At 47.6% G+C, this 24,004-nt stretch overlaps 1 protein-coding gene across 1 annotated transcript in view; it reads left to right on the forward strand.

Moving 5' to 3' along the window:
- The window catches only part of SYCP2L (synaptonemal complex protein 2 like), a 1,791,741-nt gene that overhangs the window by 464,195 nt on the left and 1,303,542 nt on the right, over nucleotides 1-24,004 (forward strand). The window contains exon 10 of the mRNA XM_086966882.1: nucleotides 9,530-9,582. Within this exon, the coding sequence (XP_086823008.1) occupies nucleotides 9,530-9,582 (53 nt within the window). The remainder of the gene's footprint in view (nucleotides 1-9,529; nucleotides 9,583-24,004) is intronic.

The raw sequence follows: 24,004 nt of genomic DNA on the forward strand, positions 1-24,004 counted from the left end.
CTATTTAATGTATACTTAGTCAGTATTCTACTCTTATCCATCCTGAGTAACATCCAGAAAGGCGTCTACATCTTCAACTGTGCGAAATGTATACATCTTATTTTGCCACATTACTTTTAGAAACGCTGGAAATTTTAGCTGGGCCGTAGCTCCTATTTCCCTTAAAGGTATCAGTCGTTTCCCTAATTCCCATTGCCTGTTTGCAGTGGCTGGAGACAGATCTGACCTAATATCCACTACCATTCCGTCTATCATTATGGTCTTTTTCTTAAGAGCAAGTGACAAGATTTTTTCTTTTAGCGAGTATGTCCCAAAATTGATCAAGATTTGTCTTGGCTTAGCACGATCTGTGTTCAACCTAAAAGGATCACGGTGTACTCGCTGAATATCGTGCATCAACATTTCCTCAGTTTCGATTAATGTTAATTCCTTCTTCAGTAGCTGTACTACAAAGCTCTTTATATCCGCGCCCTCCTTTCCTTCTGGAACTTTAAGAATTTTTAAATTGTTGCGCCTTTGCATATTTTCCAGCCTTTCCACTCTTTCATCCAATTCTCTGTCTCTAGAATATAGCTTCTCTATCTCTTTGCGGTTTTCCACAACTCTACCTTGTACTAGTTTCATCTCTGATTCCATCTCTCCTGTACGTGTGCTTAATTTGTCAATCTTGTCTTCCAATAATGTACATGTGGCACTTATGCGCTCCTGATTCTTTTTGGAGGCTTCGAATCCTAGATGAATATCTTGTTCCAATTTCTTTAATAGCTCCATAACAGACACATCTGTCATTGCTGATCTGTCTTGCTGTCCTAATCCAAGTTCTTCTGCGGAAATCAGCATTTTGCCATTGGTCATAGTGATGACTTGCAGCTCAGATGAGTCAACAGCTAAACTTTCAACTGGCGTATCTGGCAAAGGGGGTTGAAGTCCCTGCTCAAAGGATGCCTCCGCATCCAAGCTGATAATTCCCCCATTATCTAACTCCATATCTGTTACAAGCACCTGAAAGGGGTTCGGTGTTGAGCGTCGACCAGTCCTGCTCTTGTTCCTGCTCCTCTTCTATAGAGCTCAATGAGTGATCTGCCAGCTCAGCCAGCTTGCCTACCCTAGGTTGATTTTGAGAAATAGAATCAGGCTGCAAAACCAAAACTTTTGGGACTGGCTTAAAATATGAGTTAAGTGAAGGGGTTATTATAGGCTTAAGAGCCGCTTTTTTTTGTCTCTTTTTTTCTTTCTTTCTTTGATGGGGAATCCTTAGTTTTATAAGAAGTGGACTTAGAGGTAACCTCTTCTCTTCCCACACCCTTTTTAGTGTCTTTCTGCAAATTTAACGGGTTAAAACTCAAATCCCCTTCAGATTTATCTATTTTACTTAGATCCACCGGGCCATTCTGTCCCTCCAGTCTATTACTCCTCAGTTGATATCTAGTTTTACCCCTTGCTTCCAGCCCTTTGCTTACTTGATCAGTTTCAGTTTCAGTGTTCAAACCGACCTCGTTGTCCCGCTGCTCAGCTCCCTCGATTGCTTTGCTCTCCAACCTGAAAGCGGGGGGTGTGGTGGTTAGTACTTCCACTCCTCGTCCTCTACCTCCGCTAGTTGGCGTTCCAATTTTCGCCAGTACTCGGCGCCCCCTGCTTACTCCTTGAGCCGCTCTCTCCCAGCTCCCGGCCGGTGAATGACGCGACTCCGCCCCCTCACTCTCGGCAGCCTGCTCCGCTGAGTCCTCCGCCATCCGCTGCAAGTCTCCAGCAACCGGCCGACAAACGGCCTCCAGGATCGCCCGGTAACTCGTTTTGGAGCTACAATGATCCTTGCAACCACACAAGTAAGTGCGCCTTCCGGATTCTCGAAAAACTGACTGCAAACTTCAAACCGGCATCACCGCTGCTCTAGACATCCGCGACTCGCTACCTAGCCGGCCGCCATGTTTTCCCCCGCTTATACCTGGAACTATATTTTGACATACAACTATGCAATTAGATTTGGGTGCTGGGAGGTGGTTCCATGAATAATGAGGGGTCATGCTTTGGGAGAGTAACATGGCTTGCACACAGTGATCTGACAGCCTTCCATATACTCTGCATTGAAAGCAATGCCTTTTTAATTTCTCCTGCACTAGTATTTTGCTCACTGCCATTTAAGTGTGCATGTGAAAGAAAATATCACATTTCACTGGAGCAGCTATGTATCCTGATTTCTAAATCGTAGAGGAACATAAAATAGGTGACTAGAAGGGCATGTTCTCTTAATTACTTCTGGTAATATAATAAAGTTGGTTGAGCCAGGGACACGTTTATAGTGTATTACAAAGAACTAAATTGCCTGAGTAGCAAAATTGTAGTTTACATGTATGTTCAAATGGCAATTCGGACTCACACAGCACATGACCTTCACTTGCTTAATACTTCCATATTGCTCATTCAAGCAGCAGTATCCTGTAAATCTGATTTTCCACTTAATCAACTTCTGTCCTCATATTGTCCCTTTAGGGGATGCACAGTGATATTAGATGTTGCGGCAGCTAATTTGCTTCTATTTCCTGCTAGATTCTGTGTAGTTGGTACCGCCATCAGGAGGAGTACTCCCAACACCCATCTCTTACTTTTGCAAAACAATAGTGATCACCCACTGCAGGGTACATCCATTTTTTTTTTTACTTGGGAATCCTCCGTAGTTATTCGAAAGGCAAATATACATGAACTCTGAGTGACATCACCAGCACAGGTGAGCTGTAATATATGTCAGCCACCACCTTTCCAGGTTCCCCTCACTTGTGTACTCATCTACCGCCCACCTCAGCAAATGTCGCATTTCATCCCTGCAGTTCAGGAACTGCTGGCAACTCTAGTAGTAGAATAACTCCTTGGTTTTGGTACTTGGTGATCTCAATTTCTGGCCTACTGATCCTCTAGAGGATTCCATGTCCAAAGAATTCACAGAACTGCTCCTTAACTTAAACTTTACCTCACAAGTCTCTACTCCCACTCATGTTCACGGCCACATTTTAGATCCGGTCTGGTCAATTAACACCTCAATTTCTTCTCTCCTGGTTATTCCTTGCTCTTGGTCGGACCACTCCTTTGTCTTTTTTTCCCTCAAAGTTCCATCAAGAAACCTCCTCTTCCTAGGAACACCTGAGCATGTAACTGGAACTGTGCAGACCTAACCACGCTCTGTTCCTCTCTTTCTGCCTCCCCCCCCCTAACCTGGTAGGGCTCTCTCCCTCTTCTGAAGTAGCTACCATTAACAAATGGCTCTCAGAAGATTGTGATCAAGTGGCCCCTCTTAGACGCGTCAGGACAAAACGCGCTCATGATGCAAATAGATGGTTCAATGCTGAGCTTAAAGACCAAAAACTCACATTGCGGCATTCAGAGCGCGCCTGGAGACGCGACTACTGTCCTACCCTAAAAACACAGTATGTCTCTCTCCTTAATGACTAAAAAAGAGCCATCCTTCATGCTAAGACTGATTACTTTTCCTCCAAGGTTCTCCTTGCTGAAAACAAACCGAAGGAAATCTTTTCCATAGTCCATGAGCTAACCTCTTCAGATAGAGCCACCCTCAAATCAATCCCTTCCCAATCCCTTTGTGATTCTCTAAACAATTATTTTATTGAGAAAACCGCTATCATCAAGTCGAACATCCCTTAGCCTTCCTCTTCCTTTCCTAACCCTCGACCCCCGCCTAACCTGTTGCTCCTAGATCAATTACCTATGATCACTAAGGAAACTTTTTTGACCCTGCTTACTAGGGTTAAATCAGGATCTCCTTCTGATATTTGCCCGGCACATATATTGAGATTTTCTCTGCCTGCCCCTCTCCCCCTCTATCTTTTCTTAACAATTCTCTTATGCAGGGTATTGTTCCTGATTCACATAAATCAGCTACAATAATCCCTATCTTGAAGAAACCTGGTTCTGATTCTACTTCCCTTTCCAACTATCGGCCCATTTCCCTTCTCCCTTTCTTGGGAAAGATCCTAGAATGTCATGTCACCTAAGCCCTCTGTGCATTCATTGAGGAGAGCTGCTTTCTAGCCCCTTGTCAGGCTGGCTTCCGCCCTTCACATTCCACCGAATCAGTAGTTCTTTCCGTTTTGGACGAGCTCAGAGGAGGGGTGGATGTCAACTTGCCGCAGGCGCTGGTTCTCCTTGATTTGTCCGCCGCCTTTGACACGGTTGATCATTCCATTCTTCTCACCCGTGTCAAGGTGGCCGGCATTAGGGGTCCCGCCCTAGCTCGCCTCCTTTCTGAAGAATCGCACTTAGGCCGTCCATCTGGCTGACTTCTCGGCGCCCCGTGCAACATTCAATGTGGGGTCCCACAGGGTTCTTCCCTTTCCCCTCTTTTGTTTAACTTATATATTCTTCCTCTAATTTTTGCTTTACAGCAAATGGAGGTCACGGTATTTAATTATGCCGATGATCTCCAGTTGATTTTCAATCTTTCTTCTTCCCCGGCGTCTATTCATAACTTTCAATCCATTATGATATTTATCAGGGACTGGATGAACTGCAACCACCTCAAACTTAATTCGGATCAAACCGAATTGGTGCTTACAGGTGGCAGTTCCAGTCCCTAGACCCCCCTTTTTTGGCCTCCGTACCTGGGCACTTCTCCCTTGCCTTCTTTCTCTGTTAAAACACTAGGGATCAAACTTAATACCAATCTCACATGCATTCTCAGATTAGTTCCGTAATCTCATCCTGCTTTTTGACCCTCCGCACAATACGCAAGATCTCACATTTTTTTTTCCTTTTCTGCCCTAAAAATTATTCTTTTGGCCATGGTCATGTCACGCCTCGACTATGGCAATATTCCGTACACTGGTGTTCCTGTCTATGACCTCCGGCGCCACAAACCTATTCAGCCCGGCTCATCTACAATCTCCCGAAGTCCCATCACGTCACTACCCTGTTGCAAACCTTGCACTGGCTCCCCATTCGGGAACGTGCATTTTTCAAAATGGGCTGCATTACTTTTCAGGCTCTAGCAGGAACTGCACCAGTTTTTATCAATTCCCAAATTAAAGCATATGTCCCAAACAGGGATTTACGCTCTTCCACCCAACTTCTACTATCTGTTCCCTGTTTCAGGAAGAAGAAATCGGGGGGGCCTGAGGTTTTCCACCCTAGCTCCCATCTTCTGATATACTCTCCCTTTCACCATTAGGTCTTCCTACTCCTATCTTGACTTTCGTAAAGCCCTCAAGACCCTTCTCTTCTCACCAGCCTTCCCGTCCTAAGCTGTCTCTTCCTACTCCTATGGGTATGTGTCCCCAGCGCCAAGAAACCGCCTGGGGAACGAGCGCTTTACAAGTCTTTTAACTTCAACTTCAACCTTGTATGGTGAAAGCCCTGAATTGCATGGTTCTTCCCCACAATAGGCAATGGCTTCTTCAGGCTTGAGCTAATCCATAATGCCATCAATTCACCAGCTGAGACACCAGGGTACTGAAATCAAAGTGGTGGTGCCCTGGTGAACACCTTGGCTCACTCATCAAATTCTTTTATGAAAGGCTGAGTCCACATGAAACACCAGAACGTTTGGAAAAAGCCCTATTCTGAAGCACCTGTCTTCAGGTTTCCGGACAATAAGACCATGGCTGCCAAGGATGATGTATTAGTTTCTGGAAACATTCTAGTTCAGTCTGCTGTGGTGATGGAACGGCTTCCTTCGGAAATGTTGACAGTGGTGCCAATAATCTTGTTAAAAATTGGAACTACATTTTGTCCCATGGTTTCCCTATAAGAAAGGCTGACACCAACAAATGTATCTCCACTGACCGCTTGCTCTGATTAGGTCAGTTTATTCCTAATGCCACCTTGCTACCCAAAGAAATGTAGAGGTCTACTTGTGCATGTTCAGTCTTGGTGAAGAGGCTCCTGTGCGTAAATTGCTGAAGGCCCAGGACTTCTTTAAAATATCACCCGGTCTGTAAAGTCTCACCCCTTTGTGATGATCCAGACGTATCTGAATTCTTCTAACTTACTCAAAGGCAAGGGCTGAGAATAATGTTGGATACCTTTCATTGAGCGGGGAAACATTTGTGGTGAGGGCAAGGAAAGTGGTTTTATTTATTTATTTTACAATTCCTATACCATAATTTGTCACTTTCACCCCACCACCAATCCCACCAACCTTCCCACTGTGCTTACCTGCACGGGCTGCCACTGCTTTCCAAAGTACATAAGGTTAAGAGCATGCCTTTGACATTGAGAAGTCAGTTGAGGGATAAGTTGTGCTTGTTGTTTACAGCTGGGGATATTGAATCATTAGTCATCTGAGTGGCTCAGCCCAGTTGCATTGGCAACCAAATCCGATGGGAAGTTGGGGATATGCATGGACTTTAGGGATCTTAATGAATATATTTGGGCCCACCGCAATCCACATCCATGCATCAATGAAATGCTTGTGAACATCAGGAAACCCAAGTATTTCTTGTCTTTAGACTTATCAAATGCATACCATCAGGTGCGGCTACATTCTGAGTCAAAGCATCTTATGTTCTTCATAATACCTGAGGGGGCACTTAAGTTTTCCGCATGCCCTTCAGGTTAGCGTCCGCAGTATTGTAGCATGCGATGCAGTGTGTCCTGAAGGGTATGGCTAATGTGTTGTTCTTTCGGGTCAACATTCTCCGTGTGTGTTCCTGACAAAGTGAGGCACTATAGCATTCGAGAAACGGTACAGGAAAGACTGGCGAGTGCAAGGTTGACTATGAGCAAGGAGAAGTACAAGTTTTGTGTACAGGAAGTAGAATACTTAGGGCACATATTATCTTGCGAAGGTATTCAGCCTAAGCTTAAGTTGGTTGAGGCGATTGAAAAAGCCCCTTTTCCGAGAATCAATCGATTAAAATGGGGCAGGAGAACTTTGGCATTCCAGGGGGGAAAGTTATGGAATTCTCTCCCTCTGGCCTTCCGCTCCCAAAACAGCCTGCAGCTGTTCGGAAAGCAGCTAGAGCTGTTTCCGCCACCTAAGCTCTAGTTGTTTGGTGATCCACTTTGTGGGTCCCTGCCCCTCTGTCCGTCTTGATCCGCTTAGCCCTAAGACACCTTCGGGAATTGGGTGCTTTATAAAACCAATTAATTCATTTATAAAACCAATTCATTAATTCATATCTGCTATGAAAAGGAGAGCACACGTTAACTTTTTGTGGGCAGGAATGGATGGGGAGATAGTTTTGTGTGTCCATGCAGTAATAAATCCCACACCACGTTTGAAACCTCCATCAAAACCATGGAATTTCAATCCAGGGCATAGCAAAGGGTGGGAATATGTGGTTCATTCCATTGTCGATGGTCATATTGCAGAAATTATTGGGATGGTCTCATCCAGAGTTCTGATTGATTTACCCATCATTTAGTTGTTTTCTGTGTGATTTAATCATTGCATAAGGCAATTTGGCTGTTTCTTTATACGGTCAAGATATACTTTGGAGACTAGTATCTACAGGATTGATTCCTTCCCAACACGGAGTCCTGATGATGGGCTCTCTGGATCTTTTTGGCCACCTGAGACCATAATGTTGACAAATGATCCTTTTTAACATCATTGATTACACCTCATGGTGCTCCATTCCTTTTCAACCAAGTTGAAAAATACACTTTGTGAAGAGGATTTCGAGCTCCCTCATATCCCTGCAATGATTTCAAATTAGTAATTTGTTTATGGATATTGTAGTGGTGCCAGTTTTGATATACTAATGCACTGCTGTGTAGAGTTTGCTGTATATAATGTTTTTGTACCACATGGATTCACAATTTATCCGAAGAAAATATAGATGCAGTCATATAATATACTTTTGTTAAAAACAAAACGCCTGTGTCTTTGAATAGGAGTGACTGATTGATGGCATATATTAAGATCATTGTTATGACCAGTTTAACTATTGAATGACGTGGAAATTATTCCTCCAGGAATATTTTCATATGTAAACTTTTAGAAAGTGGACATTTCTCTGTACTTAATGCCATTTGTGCCTGACAGCCTGTCTCCAATAAACGTCTGGGTTGGGTAATAGCTACACTTTGTACATTCCCTCTAGACTGCCACAAATACAGGAAGGTGAGGCTTATCTGCATTCTGAGCACTCATCTGCATTCTGATGTGTCTTCCAGAACGAGGTGAAATGTGAGGACTGACACTTCAATAGGTAGTGCCCTGTCCACACACAAAGCAAGGATGTACGCCCCAGGGTTAGCCTGGCAGACAGGACTGGGTTTAAAGGGATCCATGTGCATTTTAGAGGGTTCATTGAAGTCACCCCTTACACCAATGGCAATTTTGGTTTGTTAGGTCTCTGACCCCTTAAAATCAGACACGTCTTGATTTTGAACTGAACCTCTGTCAGAAGGACTTCTGTGCTGCTTAAACAAGTCAACTGGACTGCTTTTCTGGAAGGACTGCTTTTCTGATTGTTGCCCTGCTGTTGTCTGCTCCCTGACACCGCTTGAAGGACTCTGCCTTTCCTTCAATTACTCTCCAAGTGCCTTCTTGCTAGTCTCCTGTTTTCTGAATTCTCAGGGACACACACACGTCGTTCAATTCTGCTTGTGCTGCTGGACTCTGCCTTCTGTGAGTCCTGCATTTGCCTGAGGTGCCCCCTCTAAGCTATGTGCCTCAGAAGTGGGTTATGCAGCTGCTTTACTAAAAAAACAATGCTTTGCATGGATTGCATAATAAATTCTGCCACATCTCCCTTCAATGCCATGGCAGAGGCGGCCCAATGACAGCGATTCTACAACGTGTAGGGTCTCAATGATGACACATTGCACTCACTTCAACAGAGCTCAACGACACAGGACCCCTTTTGCGCTGCTCGATGATGACACAGACTCTAGATGCCGACCAAAGCTTCATCAGAGAGGCCTGTCTGGGTCCTGTAGCTGGCCTGCCATCAATCGCGGCTGGCCTGAACTTTGATTGAGCACCGGTCCCTCGTGACGTCTAAGCGCTATTTAAAAAAATCTAATTTCAGCTTATACTGATTGGATTTTTGTCATTTTATTCTTATTTTGCTCAAATAAATATGCTCTATTCTAAACCAGTGAGGAATATTTTTGTGGTGTTTTAAGTGTGTGTGTGTGTTGCACAAATAATTTACACATTGCCTCTTTAGATAAGCCTGACTGCTCTGTGCCAAGCTATTAGAGGGTGAGCACAGTGTATTGAGCCTACCCTGTCTAGACTTGTGGTTCATCTCTGTCGTGGGTGCATACCGCAGCTAACCAGGAATCCCATTTTTTAACAAACGGTATAACTGATGTTTGTTGTAAAAAAAAAAACAATTAAAAACATGTACAAAGTGATAAGTTGTGTTTTAAGTTGACTTCAATAATCATAAATGAAGTAAAACGCTATCTTTGCGCTAACACGTTGTATACAGAAGCATATTGCTAATAAAAGAGGCTTTATAGTTACTGGTTTAAAAATAATGGATAACAAATCTAATTTTGAGGACTTTAATGTTTTGTTGAGATGTAACGCTATTTAGGGTCCTGTTTGTTTTTCTTTTCAAAGGATTGCCGGAAGTTTCTTAATGATCTAAATACTGGACTAGGTGACAAAAGGAGGTAAGAAATGTTCACTACAGTGAAGTTAACATGTTGAAAATATATTTTTGTTCATCACTTTGCTGAAACTAGTGATAGCAAATGGGATCTAGAATTCAGAGAAACAGAAATAGAATTATCCACATTCAAACCTACCAGGGCTGTAAAACAATCATGTTTATAAATGTTTACGCTGATTTGATCTTACTCCGACCCATGACCTTGAACATTTTTCAGTCAAAGAACTTTATTTCTGCTGTACTGCCATAAAAGCACATAAAATAATACGATACGTATGATACAAAAGACAAGTACACAAGATGACAAAAATTGTACTAAAATATCATTATAAAATCGAGGGGGCAGATACAAATGCAAATTTTAAAACATCTTCTGACTCCAAATTGACTCCTCTCCCTCTAAGTGGCAAATTAAAATATCTATCTTGGAATGGTAATCCATAAGCATAGTTTTAAATGACATTAGAAACATTTTAGATATAAACATAAAAAAAGGAATAGGTAGATAGGACAGCCCAAAGGGGGGAAATTACAAAGCAGCATTTCTGGCTATAAAATTGTGCAAACATGGCGTAGCAGCATAATTAATGGGCATACAAGATTAGGTGTTTGCCAAGTTCTTTTTCTTTAGAATGCCCCTAAGGATACACCACATCGCAAATAGCAAACACAAATAATGAGTGTATTTCATGTTTAAGCAGCCTGTAGGCCTCGATGTAATGCCTAATCCCCAGATTTCTGCAAAGCTGGAGCACCCACTTGGGCAAAAAAGAAGGACATGGAGATCTGCAAAATCACACCTGGACAATCTAATTTTAGTGCTCCTGGTCATTTATTTGTGAATGCTCAAAGCGGGAGCACCCCATGTCTAAATTGGAGGAACAGTTTCTTTGCCTGTAGTGGTTGTATAGTATCCAGAGCCGGCTCTATCTTATATTGCTGTTTAACATCCAGAAACCTGGAGGTTTGCACACGATCAAGGAGGACACGGGCAAACATTTTTTGGGTGACATCTATAGGGCTTATTGGGCGGTAGTTTGCTGGATTGAGTGGTGTGCCTTTTTTATAGATAGAAATGATTTCTGGCCCTGCCCAGGTCGGGGGCAGTGCGTACCTTGTAGGATGGCATTGAATAGTGTCCATAAATAAGGTGCCCGCACTGCTTGTTCATTTCAAAATAAATCACCTGGAATTCTATGTAGCCCAGGTCCCTCAGCTGGGAGCAAATTACCCAATGCCACTGTAATCTCTTTCATTGTGCAGGGGGGGGCATTTATATTTGGGGGATTTATTTCCACTAATACTTCCCTATCAACTTCAACTCCATCTGCAGACCTTGAGTATAAAGTTTTGAAGTAGGATCTTCAAACTTCTTCCCCCAAGTTTGGTCCAATGGCTGATTTGCCTTCAGATTTCCCAGTTTTAACTAGGTTTCAGAAACCTCACATGTCTTGATTACCTAAGGTAATTTTAATTACTTCCCATTTATCTATCTCCCAGCTAGTTTTAGCTCCAGCTTTGATTTTTTTATATTGGGCCCTGGTTTCTTTAATTCGTAATTTATCGTTCACTTTAATGCCAATTAGTAAAGCATGTTTGGCTTTCCTGCACAATTTATTATACCAGGGATGCTTGGGTTTGGGATCCAGCCTGGTCTTATCACTGTTCTAAAAATAATTGTGCCAATTTGGAAAATGTCCTGATGGTTTTTTCCTATTGCCAATAGAGATGCTAAGCGGCAACTATTTTCAAACAATCAAAATGCAGTTTCTAAGAAGGGGGTGATTTGTTTGTACAAGGTGGACACTTTTTTCGTTGACTGTGCAAATGTTCCCCAACATACTCTTCTGCCTCCTTCGATTGATACTAAATTTGTGGTAGGGTGTGTGGATATACTGTGCTGGTCCTTATGCACGGGGAGAACTATTTCTAGAACTAGCGGACTGTGATCGCTTTCATGTCTGGGATTAATCATAAAATCTCTGGTTTTATGCTATAATTCAACGTCTACCAAGATCTAGTCTATTATAGATGCCTGTCCCAACATATTAAAAGTAAAGTTTCCGGAGGAGCCTAGCCTGCAACCATGATGGCCGCCCAAACCCTCGGCTCCGCTGACCCGCTTGTCTTCCTTCCGTACCGCTACTCATCCTGCAATTTATCCTGTACTCGCGTCATGGTATCGGAACTGGGAAGTGATGCTTAATCCAACGGTGTGCTCCCCGACGTGCTCCCTGCGACAGAAGTGATAGAGCGTCCTTGTTTCCTTTCTGGTGTTTAATGGCGGCGACCGGGTCTTTGTTCTCGGAGGCGGCCGGCCCCGACTACGACAACAGCGGCCACTGAAGGCAGGGCAGAGTCGGCCGGCGGAGAGCGGCTGCCGCTCTGAGTTTTCCGCAGCAGCGCGCTTTCAATCCTTTTCACCTCCACGCTTGCTCGACGTCGCAGCTGCCAGTGATACATTTGTATCCTTCCCCCTGGATGACTTTGAAAGCCTTTCATTCTCCGGCGCTGTGAAGGGGGCCATTTTGAGCCGAGCGCTCGGCATTTGCAATTGATGGCCCGACCTGCTGCTGAGGGTGCTTACAATGGCCGATACTGCACTACAACTGTGTGCAGCGTCAGTATGGGGTGTGCTGCCCCTGTCCCCAAGACCTGGCTGTGCTTGTCGGGGCGCCGATGGGATGACGGGCTGCTGGAAGGGGATGCCGGCGGACGGGCTCGAGGACTACCACACGTCCTCGAGCCCCATGTGCAGGGAGCTACAGCATCCTCATCTCCTGAGGTGCCCTTGAAGATCGGCGATATTCTGGGCGCCCTGGTTACCTTGCGAGCTGCTTTGTGTGACAATGCCCGGGACCTGGGGGGCCGACTAGATGCCATTTTGCCCACGCTATCCTCGACTGGCCGAGCTGGCGTTCGTATGCAGAGCGCTTCGCCACACCCTGGGCTCGATTACTGTGAGCTGCCTATCCAGAGGTACATGGATGCGCTGGAGGTTCGAGAGCTGGATACCGCTGCGACCCTGTCTGCTACAGCTGTGGAGAGGTATGGGATTCCTGGACTGATACAGCGGCTGGGGAATCGCCTCTGGGCACCATGTCTTGCAACTTCTTTGGGATCTGCTGGCGATTCTTGCTATTCTGTCCTGGGCATGCTGCTGATACTTCGACTGTTTAACTTTGGAGGATTGCTGCTGCGTGCTGCCCTTCTTTGTACATCTGTAGACCACATGGCTTTGAGTTGGACAGATATTGGTGGACAGCGCCTTGTCCTGTTGTGGTCCTTGCGGCTGTTTACCCCATTCCGGAAGGCTGTTTTACTATTGCACCTCGTCGGCACATTGGATCGAAAGGGACAAGGTTGAAGATACTTTTCCTTTTTGCTTACTGTTGTTTGCTTTGCTGGGACTGTGATGGGTAGACGGGGGAGCTAGACGTTGGTTATGCTTCAATTCCGGGTCGGGGGTGGGGCGGGCGAGAATATACTGACTGGTCGTTTCGGACACATAAGTTTGGCCCTCCTCCGGTTTTACATGTATACTTTTTTCTTCCTTTCTCTTCTTTCTTTATTTCGGGTACTCTTTTTTGGGCGACAGGCACACTGCTAGGGGGGGGGGGGGGTAGGCCGTAGCCTCTGCATGCGTGTAGGGGGTACAGGGGGATTTGGGGATTTTATTTTGTCAGTTTCAGTTTCTATGGGCCTTATTTTTTCCTTCTTTATTCTCCAATTCCTTTCCTTTTTCCTTTTTCCTTGGGTCAATGGAGTGGGTCGAAGTGGGGTGGGTAGCAACCGGCACACAACATGCTATGCGATTATCAATCCTTTTACGGTATCATTGTGCCGCCATTTTTATTCTGTTTTAATGCTTGCTGGATTTCTTTGATGGACGTCGCCCACTTCTGTTTTGGACGGATTGTGTGAACTCTGATCCTTTCTTGTGTTTACTATTTAAATATGTTTTATAAAAACTATAAAATTAAACCTTAACTTCTCCTGCTTCTCGGTAGTGCAAATGTTTCCAGTGTAACCTAGGTTGCTTGCATTCTGATTTGAGATGCTGCTGAGTTGCCATATTGCTAGCTACTGTGCTCCAAAAGCTGTCGAGGCCGGCCGGATGGTTGTAGGCCCGTATTTGTTTTATGATACTGTGCAATAAAGGTTTTCCAAAAAAAAAAAAAAAAGTAAAGTTTCCCGGGCTATCAGAGGGGAATCAGCCGTTGCATGCCCGTAGTGAGTGACTAAGTATAACTGAGTTCATCTGTCGGACTAATGGGGTCCAACCCCTTATGGGCTGAACGTTAGTTTCTGGGATTGACCAAACCAATACTTCCTCGCTTGTGATGGTGGTAGTGATGCCATTGAGAGGCTCAAAATGACAATTAAAGTTTCCACCTATAATTGCATGAATATTCTCTGGTAAAGTGTAGAGAAAGGTAGCGAGACAGTCCAGCGTCTGGGAGGTATACCCCTTGCTCACTGGACAAGAGTAGACATTGATGATTGCAATCTTCAAATTGTTATAGAAAGAAAGAAGAATGCACAAAATGTCAAGGGAAGAGGTATCTATAATTTTGACATTACATCCTAGATGTGTGCCAACCCAAGTGCATAGGCCCCCCTGATGGTCTCCCCCCTGGCCCCCTGGACAGCTGGAATACAGTATGTAACATATCCCACTCTATGTAATTCTGCCCTTGACCATGTTTCCTTGAACATGCATAGCTCGTGTTTATCTATAAAGTCTCCCTAATCTGAGAAGTCCAATTTCGAGCTAAGGCCTGCTATATTCCAGGATAGAATCAGGGTGTTCTGAGATTCATCTGGGATACCTGGCAGGGTATGCGGAGTATGCCTATCCTGTAATGAAACTTAGTGCATCGCCTTAACATGACCATGGTTCCCTGTCTCGTTCTGTAAGTTACATTCAACGACCCAATGTGACTTACTAGGAAGACTGGGAGTACTATTTGTAATAATGGCCTCACAGATTTTCTAAGAGACTTGATTACCCTTCTTCATTCCTCCACACTTTTTGGACTCAACTCGCTGTGTGTTTCCCAGTTTATCCGCAATGTTGTTTATTTTATTTATTTATTTTAAGAGTAAAAAGTGGAACAGATAATTGAAATAACATGAGGGTTGTGGCTGGGTAACAAACGCACATGAGGGAAGGGGGAGGGGGTAGAACAAATCGAACAAGTCTCTGAGCGGATTTACTGTTCAGAAGGGTTTCTTGGTTTGGGACGGAGTCATCTCCTATCTGATCCCTTGTGATCATTCGAGGAAGAGGGCTTTGAGTAAGATCTTGAATTTTGGAAACGAGGGGGTCGTCCTGATGTGGAGGGGAATGGAGTTCCAGATTTTAGGGGCGTTTCCAGCAAATGTTTTGGCTGCGGTTTATTTTCCTACGTTTTTTCAGTGGGATGAGTAGCATGGTGTTTGAGCTCCTGAGTCTTCTGGACTGGCCGGCCCTTTTGAGTTTGGCGGCTAAGTATTCAGGTTTGCCTTTGTGTGTGAGGCAGCCTGTTCTGAAGCTGGCTCACAGCTCAATTGGGAGCCATTTAAGTTCTCTGATGGCGGGAGTGATGTTAGAATTTCCTGGTCCCAGTGACCATCTGCTGCGCTGAAGGTGGTTTTCAGGGGGGCGAGGGGTGATACTGCTGTCCCGGTTAGTTTTGCAATCCCATAGTCAATTCGACCGAGTACCAGAGCTTGGTTGGCTTGTTGAAGGTCCTTGGAGGTGAAGGAAGGTTTTGATTTTTTAAAGTAGTTTCAGGTTGAGAAAGGAACTTTTGGCCTATCTTGAAATATGATGTTTCATTTATTAGTGGGGTTTTTACTGTTAAGGTTTAGTCAATCTACCAAGTCCAAGGAGCTAAATCTCTTGCTGACGGGGATATTAAACGCCATTGTATTTTGACATTCCCCACCCAGGTTTAAAGTGCTACCAATCTGAACTCTTGGTTCTTAGTTTTTATACGTAGTTCCCACTTTATCTAGCAGGGGACTAGGGGGATAGAAATATCCCAAGGGCAGTGACTGAATGCTCCCTAGAGTTCCCCCATTCAAGAATGTGTTGGACCACCCTGCTATCTCTGAAATTGATCAAATCACAATCCCCCGGGATATCCCTGCACCTATGCCCCAACCAACTAACCCTGCGTGTAAATAGGATTTCACTTTGTTCTAAATAGGGGAGTGGCCTATATTTATTTGGCCAGAAAGTGGTTTTGTTTTTAGTTCAGAATGTGTCTCCCCTTGGCCTATTTCCAAATCTGGTACTCCGGCTAATATGACAACATAGGGGTAGAGGCTGTGGGCAGGTCTATACAGGGAAGTGTAGATTTTAATTCCCTTGGTTTGGGATGGGTTGAGATCCTAGTGTCAGCATCACAGTTTCTTTGTGCTTGATGTTTTGCTGGTGGGCCTAGTGTAGTTGCTATAGGCCTACTCTTATGGGCGTTCTCAGTACAGCGAGGGAGCCTCTGTTGGGGATTGACTAGGTCCTGATTTTGTGGGACTGGTGGTTTAGTCCCAGTAGGTGTGTTGGTTTGCACAGTTAATTTGTGCCCTACAGAGGGGGTGGTGCTATGTGAACAGTTGGAGTTGCCTGATTTTGTTGTGGGGCCATTTCTGAAATTGAGGATTTAATAGATTTAATGGTGTACAAGATCGCATCAACTTTGCTCCCCCATGAGTCCATCAATGTTGATAAATTATCAATGCGCCTCATTACAACATCAAGTTCAGATTTAATAGACTGGACAAAATGTGCTTTAAGTTCCATTACCAGATGGAATGCCCATGGTGGGAGCTCCGAAATTTTCTGCCGACATTCATCAGCGACTTTCCCCCTGGAAGCTGCTTTGATGCCATTCCAGGAGTATAGTTCACCCGTTTTCCTCCCTTGTGTAAAGTTTGCTTTCATATTCCTCCATTCTTTTTTGCCCCACCTTCAGTGGTAGTTGTAATAATGTTGCCAGGAGCTATGATTTCTTGGGGACACAACAGCTCCGAGTTTATGGGCGCAATTGGTGTTTAAGATGAGTGTGATAGCTCTGGCTCCATAGGTGTTGGGCTATTTGGGAAGATTGGTGTTAAGGAGAGACGTCTCTCAGTGCGCTCCATTTCCCTGGACACTGCTCCTATTGCCTGCTGTAGCATTTTATCAATAGCAGTCAGTTGAACAGTGGGAGTTAACAAGGGAGCTTTCTGCCTGGTGGTTGGCCTTGTCAGCAGGGGGGTTCGTTTTCCCATGACTAGTTAGTGTCTGGGCCTCCCCAATGCACGACAGTATTTGGTGATGTTATTCAATACTTGAGGGCAAGCGCTAGCTGCACTGGACTCCACGAAGTTTTGAATTTTCAGTTTTTGGAAGCCCCCAGCTATTGTCCTGTGGCCAATTTAGCTCTATAGTGTAGCGTGTGGGGTCTAGGCCCAACACGTGGATGAGGGGCTCACAATAAGGGACCCAGAGTCAGTTAAATGCTTAGCCGGAAAGACCCCGAGCGGTCTTCCGCATTGTTTATTTATAACCCGGTGCGAGCCCGCCCCGGGGTATGCGTGCATACATGTGTGTTGTGATACAATGTATGGGAGAGCCCGAGTGGCTCTCTACATCCCTCCTTCAATTTAGTTCTGTTCTTGCAGCAATCACGCGTTTCTTGATTCACTGAGATGTCCAGGCAAAGTCTCTCAGATGCTGGCTGGGTCTCGGGTTGGGCCGCAGATTGTAACGTTGGTTCCGGGCACACGGCGTCCCCGCAACCCGAGTCGGGGTTGTCCCTGCATTCTCACCGCTGAGGGCCACCCAGGGTCGGTTGTTCTCAGCGGTGAGATTTTGCTGTGTCATTCTGGGTGGACTCTCCCCTCTTTGCCTGGTTATGGGTGACCCTGGCAATGACCCTCTGAGATCTAGACCTCCATCTACTGCCTCCGGACCTTCCTCGGTGTGGTGGTCTCCAGTTGCCTCACTTATTTTCTTAAAGCATGACACATTACGGGTCACCACTTGTCCATTTTGCTTTGCAGTCACCATTGTTCCTTGGACCTTGTCCACGATCCACACCTCCGACTCGTAAGGCGTGCGGAATTTCCACCCTGGGTGGCGATCTCGCACTACAACCGTGTCCCCTTCCTTCAGAGTGGGCTCCTTTGCGTGACGATGCTCGCTCGCCTTCTGGTTAGTGTTTCGCCTCCGGGCTTGAATGGTTGCAGCATCTTTCTTCTGGCACTCAGGTGCTGTCTGTCGGGATGCTGTCACGGGGTACTCTCTTGAATAACACATGGGCGGGAGCACATTTTGTAGTGCTGTGAGGTGTCTGTCGATAGGCTCCTAGAAATTGATCGAGGGCTATTTCCGGATCCTCCCCACTGTCCACTGCGATCCTCCGTGCTCTGTTGAGTGTCCTCATCAGTCTTTCGACTTCCCCGTTTGCCTGGGGCCACAGCGTGGTGATTTTCCTATGCTTGATCCGGAGGCTCTCGAGGTAGTTCTGAAATTCTCTCCCTTGGAAAGGAGGCCCATTGTCGGACTTGATTTCATCCGGGAGTCCCATGGTTGCAAAGACGCGACTCAACACTTTTTTTGACTTGTGGAAATGCAGTTGAAGATATGACCTCCACTACCGGAAATTTTGAGAACGAATCGACAAGGACCAACATGTGTCTGCCATCGGGGAAGCTCCCAAAGTCTATGTTGAGGAGTGTCCAGGGCGTCTGGGGTGCATCCTCCGTGATCACTGGTGCCGGGGTCGGATCACTGCCCGTGATTGTACAGGCATGGCAAGAGCGTATCAATGCGTCCACTTGGCTGTCCATGGCGGGGAACCATACTTTGCTCCTTAGACGAGATTTTGTCTTGGCCATTCCCTGATGGCCTACGTGTGCCAGAGCTAAATCTCTATGTTGGAGACCCTCAGGCATTATGATGAGGTGTCCTCTGAGGATGACTCCTTCATTGCCCACGCTCAGCTCACTACGGATTTGCCACAGTTGTTGTCGCGCATGGCTCACCTCCAGTCGAAGGCTCGGCGCTCCATCAAGGAAATGGGCCCAGCGGTTTCCCTCCAGAGCCTGGCGAACTCTCACTAGTGTCTCGTCCATGGCGGTTGCTTCCCCAATTTCCTTCAGTGTCATATTTTCTGGGCACACGGCCTGCGAGATCATGTGGACAAACTCCTCAGCTTCCACGCCTTCTTCTCGTGGTGGACACTGGCTGACGACATCGGGGTGGCGGGACAGGTAGTCAGCCGGGTTGTGTGCCCCAGGTCGGAACACAATCCTGGAGTTGTAACCCTGTAGCTGGACCACCCAGCTTTCGATGCATGGGGGTGCCAGCCTGGATGACCCTGCGAACAGTGGCAGCAGCGGCTTGTGGTCCGTCACCACGGTGAACTCCTGCCCACACAGGTAAATATGGAAATGCTGACATGCCCATTTTATGGCCAGGGCTTCTCTTTCGATCTGGGCATACCTAGTCTCTGTGTCCGACAGCGCCTTGCTGGCATATGCGACTGGTTTCCACTCTTCTGGTCCGTATTCCTGCAGGAGCACCGCCCCCAGGCCCACTGGGCTGGCATCGACTATCAGTTCTGTCCTGCGTTGGGGTTGGAAGTATGCCATTAAGGTGTTGTCGAGGAGGCTGGCTTTGATGTTTTGAAATGCCTTGTTGGCGGCTACTGTCCATTCCCACTTGTGGTCTACTCGTGTGAGGGCTCTGAGGGTTTCTGGAAGCGCGGCCAAGTTGGGTATAAACCGACCACAGTAAGTGGCCATGCCTAGGAAACTGCGCACCTCGGTGGGGTTTCTTGGGGTGCTCGCTGCCTTGATCGCCTCTGCCTTTTTGGGATCTACTTTCAGACCTTCCCGCGTGAATGTGTAGCCAAAGAAGTCTATTGATTCTTGATAAAAGCATTTCGACCGGTGTAGGGTCAGTCCGCTGTCCACGAGCCTTTGGAGGGTGGCCCTCAGGTGGGCGTGGTGCTCTTCGAGGGTTGCTGAGTAGACTAATATATCGTCACTGAGGTGGATTACTCCACTCAGTCTGGATAGTACTTCTCGTATGGCATTTTGGAACACCTCCGCAGCGGAGGAGACGCCAAAGCTTAACCGTTTGTAGCGTCGAAGTCCTACATGGGTCGAGAAGGTGGTAATATACCTACTTGCTGGTTCCAACTCGAGCTTATGGTATCCCGAGTTGAGGTCTAGTTTTGAGAACCATTTCGCCCCATTCAGATCGGCCACTATGTCATCCATGGTAGGAGTGATGTGTCGTTCTCGTTTAACGGCTGCATTTGGCAGCCTCATGTCCACACATAACCTGATCGCCCCAGGCTGTTTCGGCTTTTGTGCGACTACCAGTGGGGAAACCCAGGGTGTCGGGCCCGACACCTTTTCGATGACGCCAAGGTCTTCCAGCTTCCGGAGTTCCTCTTCGACTTGTGACCTTAAGTTGAAGGGCACTCTCCTGTGCCGGAGTGCTACCGGCCGTACGGACGTGTTTATGTGCAGCTTGAACTTTCGTCCTTTGAGTTTTCCGAGGCCCTGAAACAACTCTGGGAAATCCTTCAGCATGAAGTCTGCATGTGCCTGATGCACCTGATTGGCAAAGAACACCAGGCCAAGGTCCTCTGCCGTGTGGCAGCTCAGAAGGGTGCCTTTCTTCCCCTCAGTGATGTGGAACCACGTTTCCGTGGTATACTCGCCATTAACGGCGGTCGTTTGGATCACCCCTCTTAGCGGTAGTGGTTCAGTGCCTCCATAGGTGTAGATCCTCTCAGTGGAAGGTGCCAGCGGGGCTTGGGAGACATCTTCTCATATTGATCGGAATCCATGACATTCACGGATGCCCCCGTGTCTATCAGGGCTTTAATTTCGGTGCCTTCTACAGCTATGGAGCACATGGGCGGCGGCCTTCTCCTGGTGGACGGGGTGGTTCGTGGTCGAGCGACAGCTGTCGGATGCGCTGCGTCACCGCCCTGGCTCTCGGACCAGCTGGCTTGAACTTTCCTCCCCTACATACCGCGGCGAAGTGGTTCAACCGCCCGCACTTAAGGCACGTCTTTCCTTTCGCGCCACATGTGGCCGTTGCTGGATGATTTTCACCACAGTACCCGCACTGATTTCCTCGGAAGGGGGCGCTTCGTGGGCGAGTGGCCGGGAATCTCCTCTGGATTGCGTCAACTCTCTCTTCCTTAATCGGCGTCGTCCTCGCGGTAGCCGGGGCGATCACCGGTGTGCGTAGCGCTGCCTCCATCTCCTCCGCCCTTGCATCAGATAGCTCATGTGACCTGGCTAGGATCAGTATTTCATCTAGCGATATGCCCGGTTGGCGGAGAATGAGCTTTCTCAGCAGTTTCGACTTGCAGCCCATTATGATTTGGTCTCGGATTTCCTCCTGTGGGTTGGTGAATGGGCAGGTGCTCGCAAGCCGGCGTAGCCTGGCGTAGTACATATCGACAGACTCCGACTGAGTTTGCCAGGCTCGTTTGAATTTAAATTTTTCAAAGTCATTATTGAGTTGGGGATCAAAGTGCGCATTCAATGCCGCGACCGCAGCGTCATAGTCATGCTCGGGTCCCGTGTTGGGGAGTGACTCGAACAGTTCGTAAATCTCTGGCCCACCGTACAGGATGACGAGCGACCTTTACACAGTTCCATCCGTCTCCCTTGTGCCTTTGAAGTATAGGTTGAGCCTCCCAACCCACGCCTTACATCTCAGCGCCGCCGTTGAAGGGTCTGCCGCCTCGCTAAACGGGGGAATGGGCGCTGCGCCAGAGTGTAAGTGGGTGGGTGTCACCAGCGTGGGGGCTCCGGCTTGGATTTTGGCCTGTGGCGGCGGCGAGACTATCACTGGTGGGGGTGCGACTGCTGGAGGTAGGTTTTGGCCTGCCCCATCTTGGCCCGCTCCTGGCGCTGTTACTGACATTGTTCAGTCCTCTTTTGGCCCTTCTGGAGCTTCCCGGTTTGTCCCCGTGTGGTGGAGCCTCTGACCCTGGTGTGATGTGAGGATTCTCACACAGCTCCTTGTTCCCTTCAGGGTGATGAGTTTGATCGCACTGCTGCTTGGCTTGGCCTGTGCTTGTTTGTTTTTTTCTCCCTGCTCTTCAGCAGGTGGGAATCGTGTTTCCTTCCTTTTCCGGGCCGTGCGTGTATAGGACGGGCCCTAGCGCTGTCTTTTTTTTGTTGATTGCTCGCAGTCGAACTCTCTCTCCGGGCCGTGTGTGCTGAAGGCAAGGCCGAGGGTGTGGCACGGGCGTCCGTGAGCGTCTGCTGCGCTCGCAGCTGCGGCGAAGGCTGGGGGCTGGTCCTGGGCCTCGCTGAGACCACGTGGTGCCGCCGTGCGAGTCGCGCTGAACTCTTTTCTTGGGAGGCACTCCGCTTCGGCGCTGCCCGAGGGAAGAGGGAGTACACGCGGGGGTGTCGCGCTGGCGGGGCAATGGCAGACTCACCCGCAATTCCCGATTGGATGCACCCAGACTCCCCAACGAGTCCCGCCGGCTGAAGGCGCTCCCTCCGGGGAGGCGCGTGGGCGGGCCTCGGGAGCCGGGTCAGGATTGCAGCAAACGCGGGTGGGCTCCACGGCAGGATGCAGGCACACAGCGGCGCCACCGACAGAGGCAGCCCGGCATGCGTGCAGGTAGGCCGGCCTCGTCGCCAATATAGCGTGTGGGGTCTAGGCCCAACACGTGGATGAGGGGCTCACAATAAGGGACACAGAGTCAGTTAAATGCTTAGCCGGAAAGACCCCGAGCGGTCTTCCGCATTGTTTTTTTATACCCCGGTGCGAGTCCGCCCCGGGGTATGCGTGCATGCGTGTGTGTTGTGATACAATGTATGGGAGAGCCCGAGTTGCTCTCTACCTATAGGAACCGATAAACAAAATTAGAAGCATCATAAAGAGCAAAATTAAGGGGTGTGGCCCGGCTCAGCCTTGGTCGGTCTCGGACGGGCTCAGACGGGCCCGCCCTTGACCCGGGCTACGCCCGACGCATCCCGCACAGCGGGGTGCGAGGCAGCGCTTTGTAGCGCGAATGAAACTCCTCCACCCTCGGCAGCTGCGGGTAATTGCCGGCATTGCACTCTGGGACTTCGAGTTTCACCAGAGTGTGGCTGTTACCAAAGACAGCAGCGGGAGACCCTCGTGATACTTGGCAGCTCCTCAAAGGAGGCAGATTACCCCCAGGCTCCCTAGTGTTCCCTCAAGCAGGCGGTCTAGTAAACAGGTAAAGGCAAACCGAACTCCCTCCCATATGCAAATCAGCTTACTGCCGCCACCGCCACGAGTCAGTTAGCTGCAGAGAAGGCTCCAGGGGACGCCGCCACCACCGCCGCCACCGCCAAGAGTCCAAGGACACCGGACTCCGCGCCGCCGCTCCGGGAGACCACAAATCCCGGCAGGCCTCGCGGCGGCGCGTACACAGTGACGCGGGTTGCGCTCCTGAGAGCGCCAGAGGTCTTGAAAGGCAGGAGAGCCCCCGCGTCGCGGGACGCGAGCGGGACTCCCGGGGCGAAGCCCGGGCAAAGGGCGGGCCCTCTACGGCCCTCATCGGCAGGAATAGGCAGGAGCAGGGCCAAGACCGCTGCCCAAATTCACCCAAGTAAGTGCTGTTACCCCTTCATTCCTGTAATCGTCTGGATCATCATATTGACTTTCATCCCAAGGACTAGCATCGTTGATATTAACATGTCTAAAGCTAAAGCATCTTCTGCTCCACTTAACACAATAGACAATTACATGGTACAGAAAGTTGCCAAAATTAATCAGAATAGGAGATCATCTTTGGGTCTTAGCTATTCGCCGGACTTGCTCATCGATAATACGCCTCTACCACTCTCAGTTCTTGACATTAGTAATGAGGTTTTCCAAACCCCAGATAATAACCCACTGACCCAATTATTAGTTGTAATTAACGAACCAGCTCCTGAATGTACAACTGATGTTGAAAGTAATACCTTAGAAGAGGAAATCCCTACACCGGTTCCAGCCCCTAGAGTAATAAAGGGTAGGGGGAAAAACATACCAAAAAGGGGTGGACTTCGATCAGGTAAAAAATGCCTTGAGGCCTCGTCTGAGGAGAAAAATGGTGACGATATTGGGAACAATGGGGGAGGTGGAATTCATCTAGATGAAGATCAATTCAAAAAGCTACTGAATGCCATAGATAATAAAATTAAAACTATTACTAAACCACTCCTAAGTAAAATTGACCTGCTTACAGCAGAGGTCACCAGATTGGGATCACTTCTGCAAAAAGCTATAGAAGAAACACCAAAGTCTGTCCCAATAAACTTGGCTATGGCAGATTCGAAAAATACCAAAGCCGTAGTTTGCCCAGATATTGCCACAAACACTTCCCAAAACACCACGTCCAGGCCTGGACAAGGGGGAGAGGGGATGGGAATTTTAAACCCAGCTT

Source organism: Lissotriton vulgaris, chromosome 4_1, assembly GCF_964263255.1.
Source record: "Lissotriton vulgaris chromosome 4_1, aLisVul1.2, whole genome shotgun sequence".
NCBI classification, from domain to species: Eukaryota; Metazoa; Chordata; class Amphibia; order Caudata; family Salamandridae; genus Lissotriton; species Lissotriton vulgaris.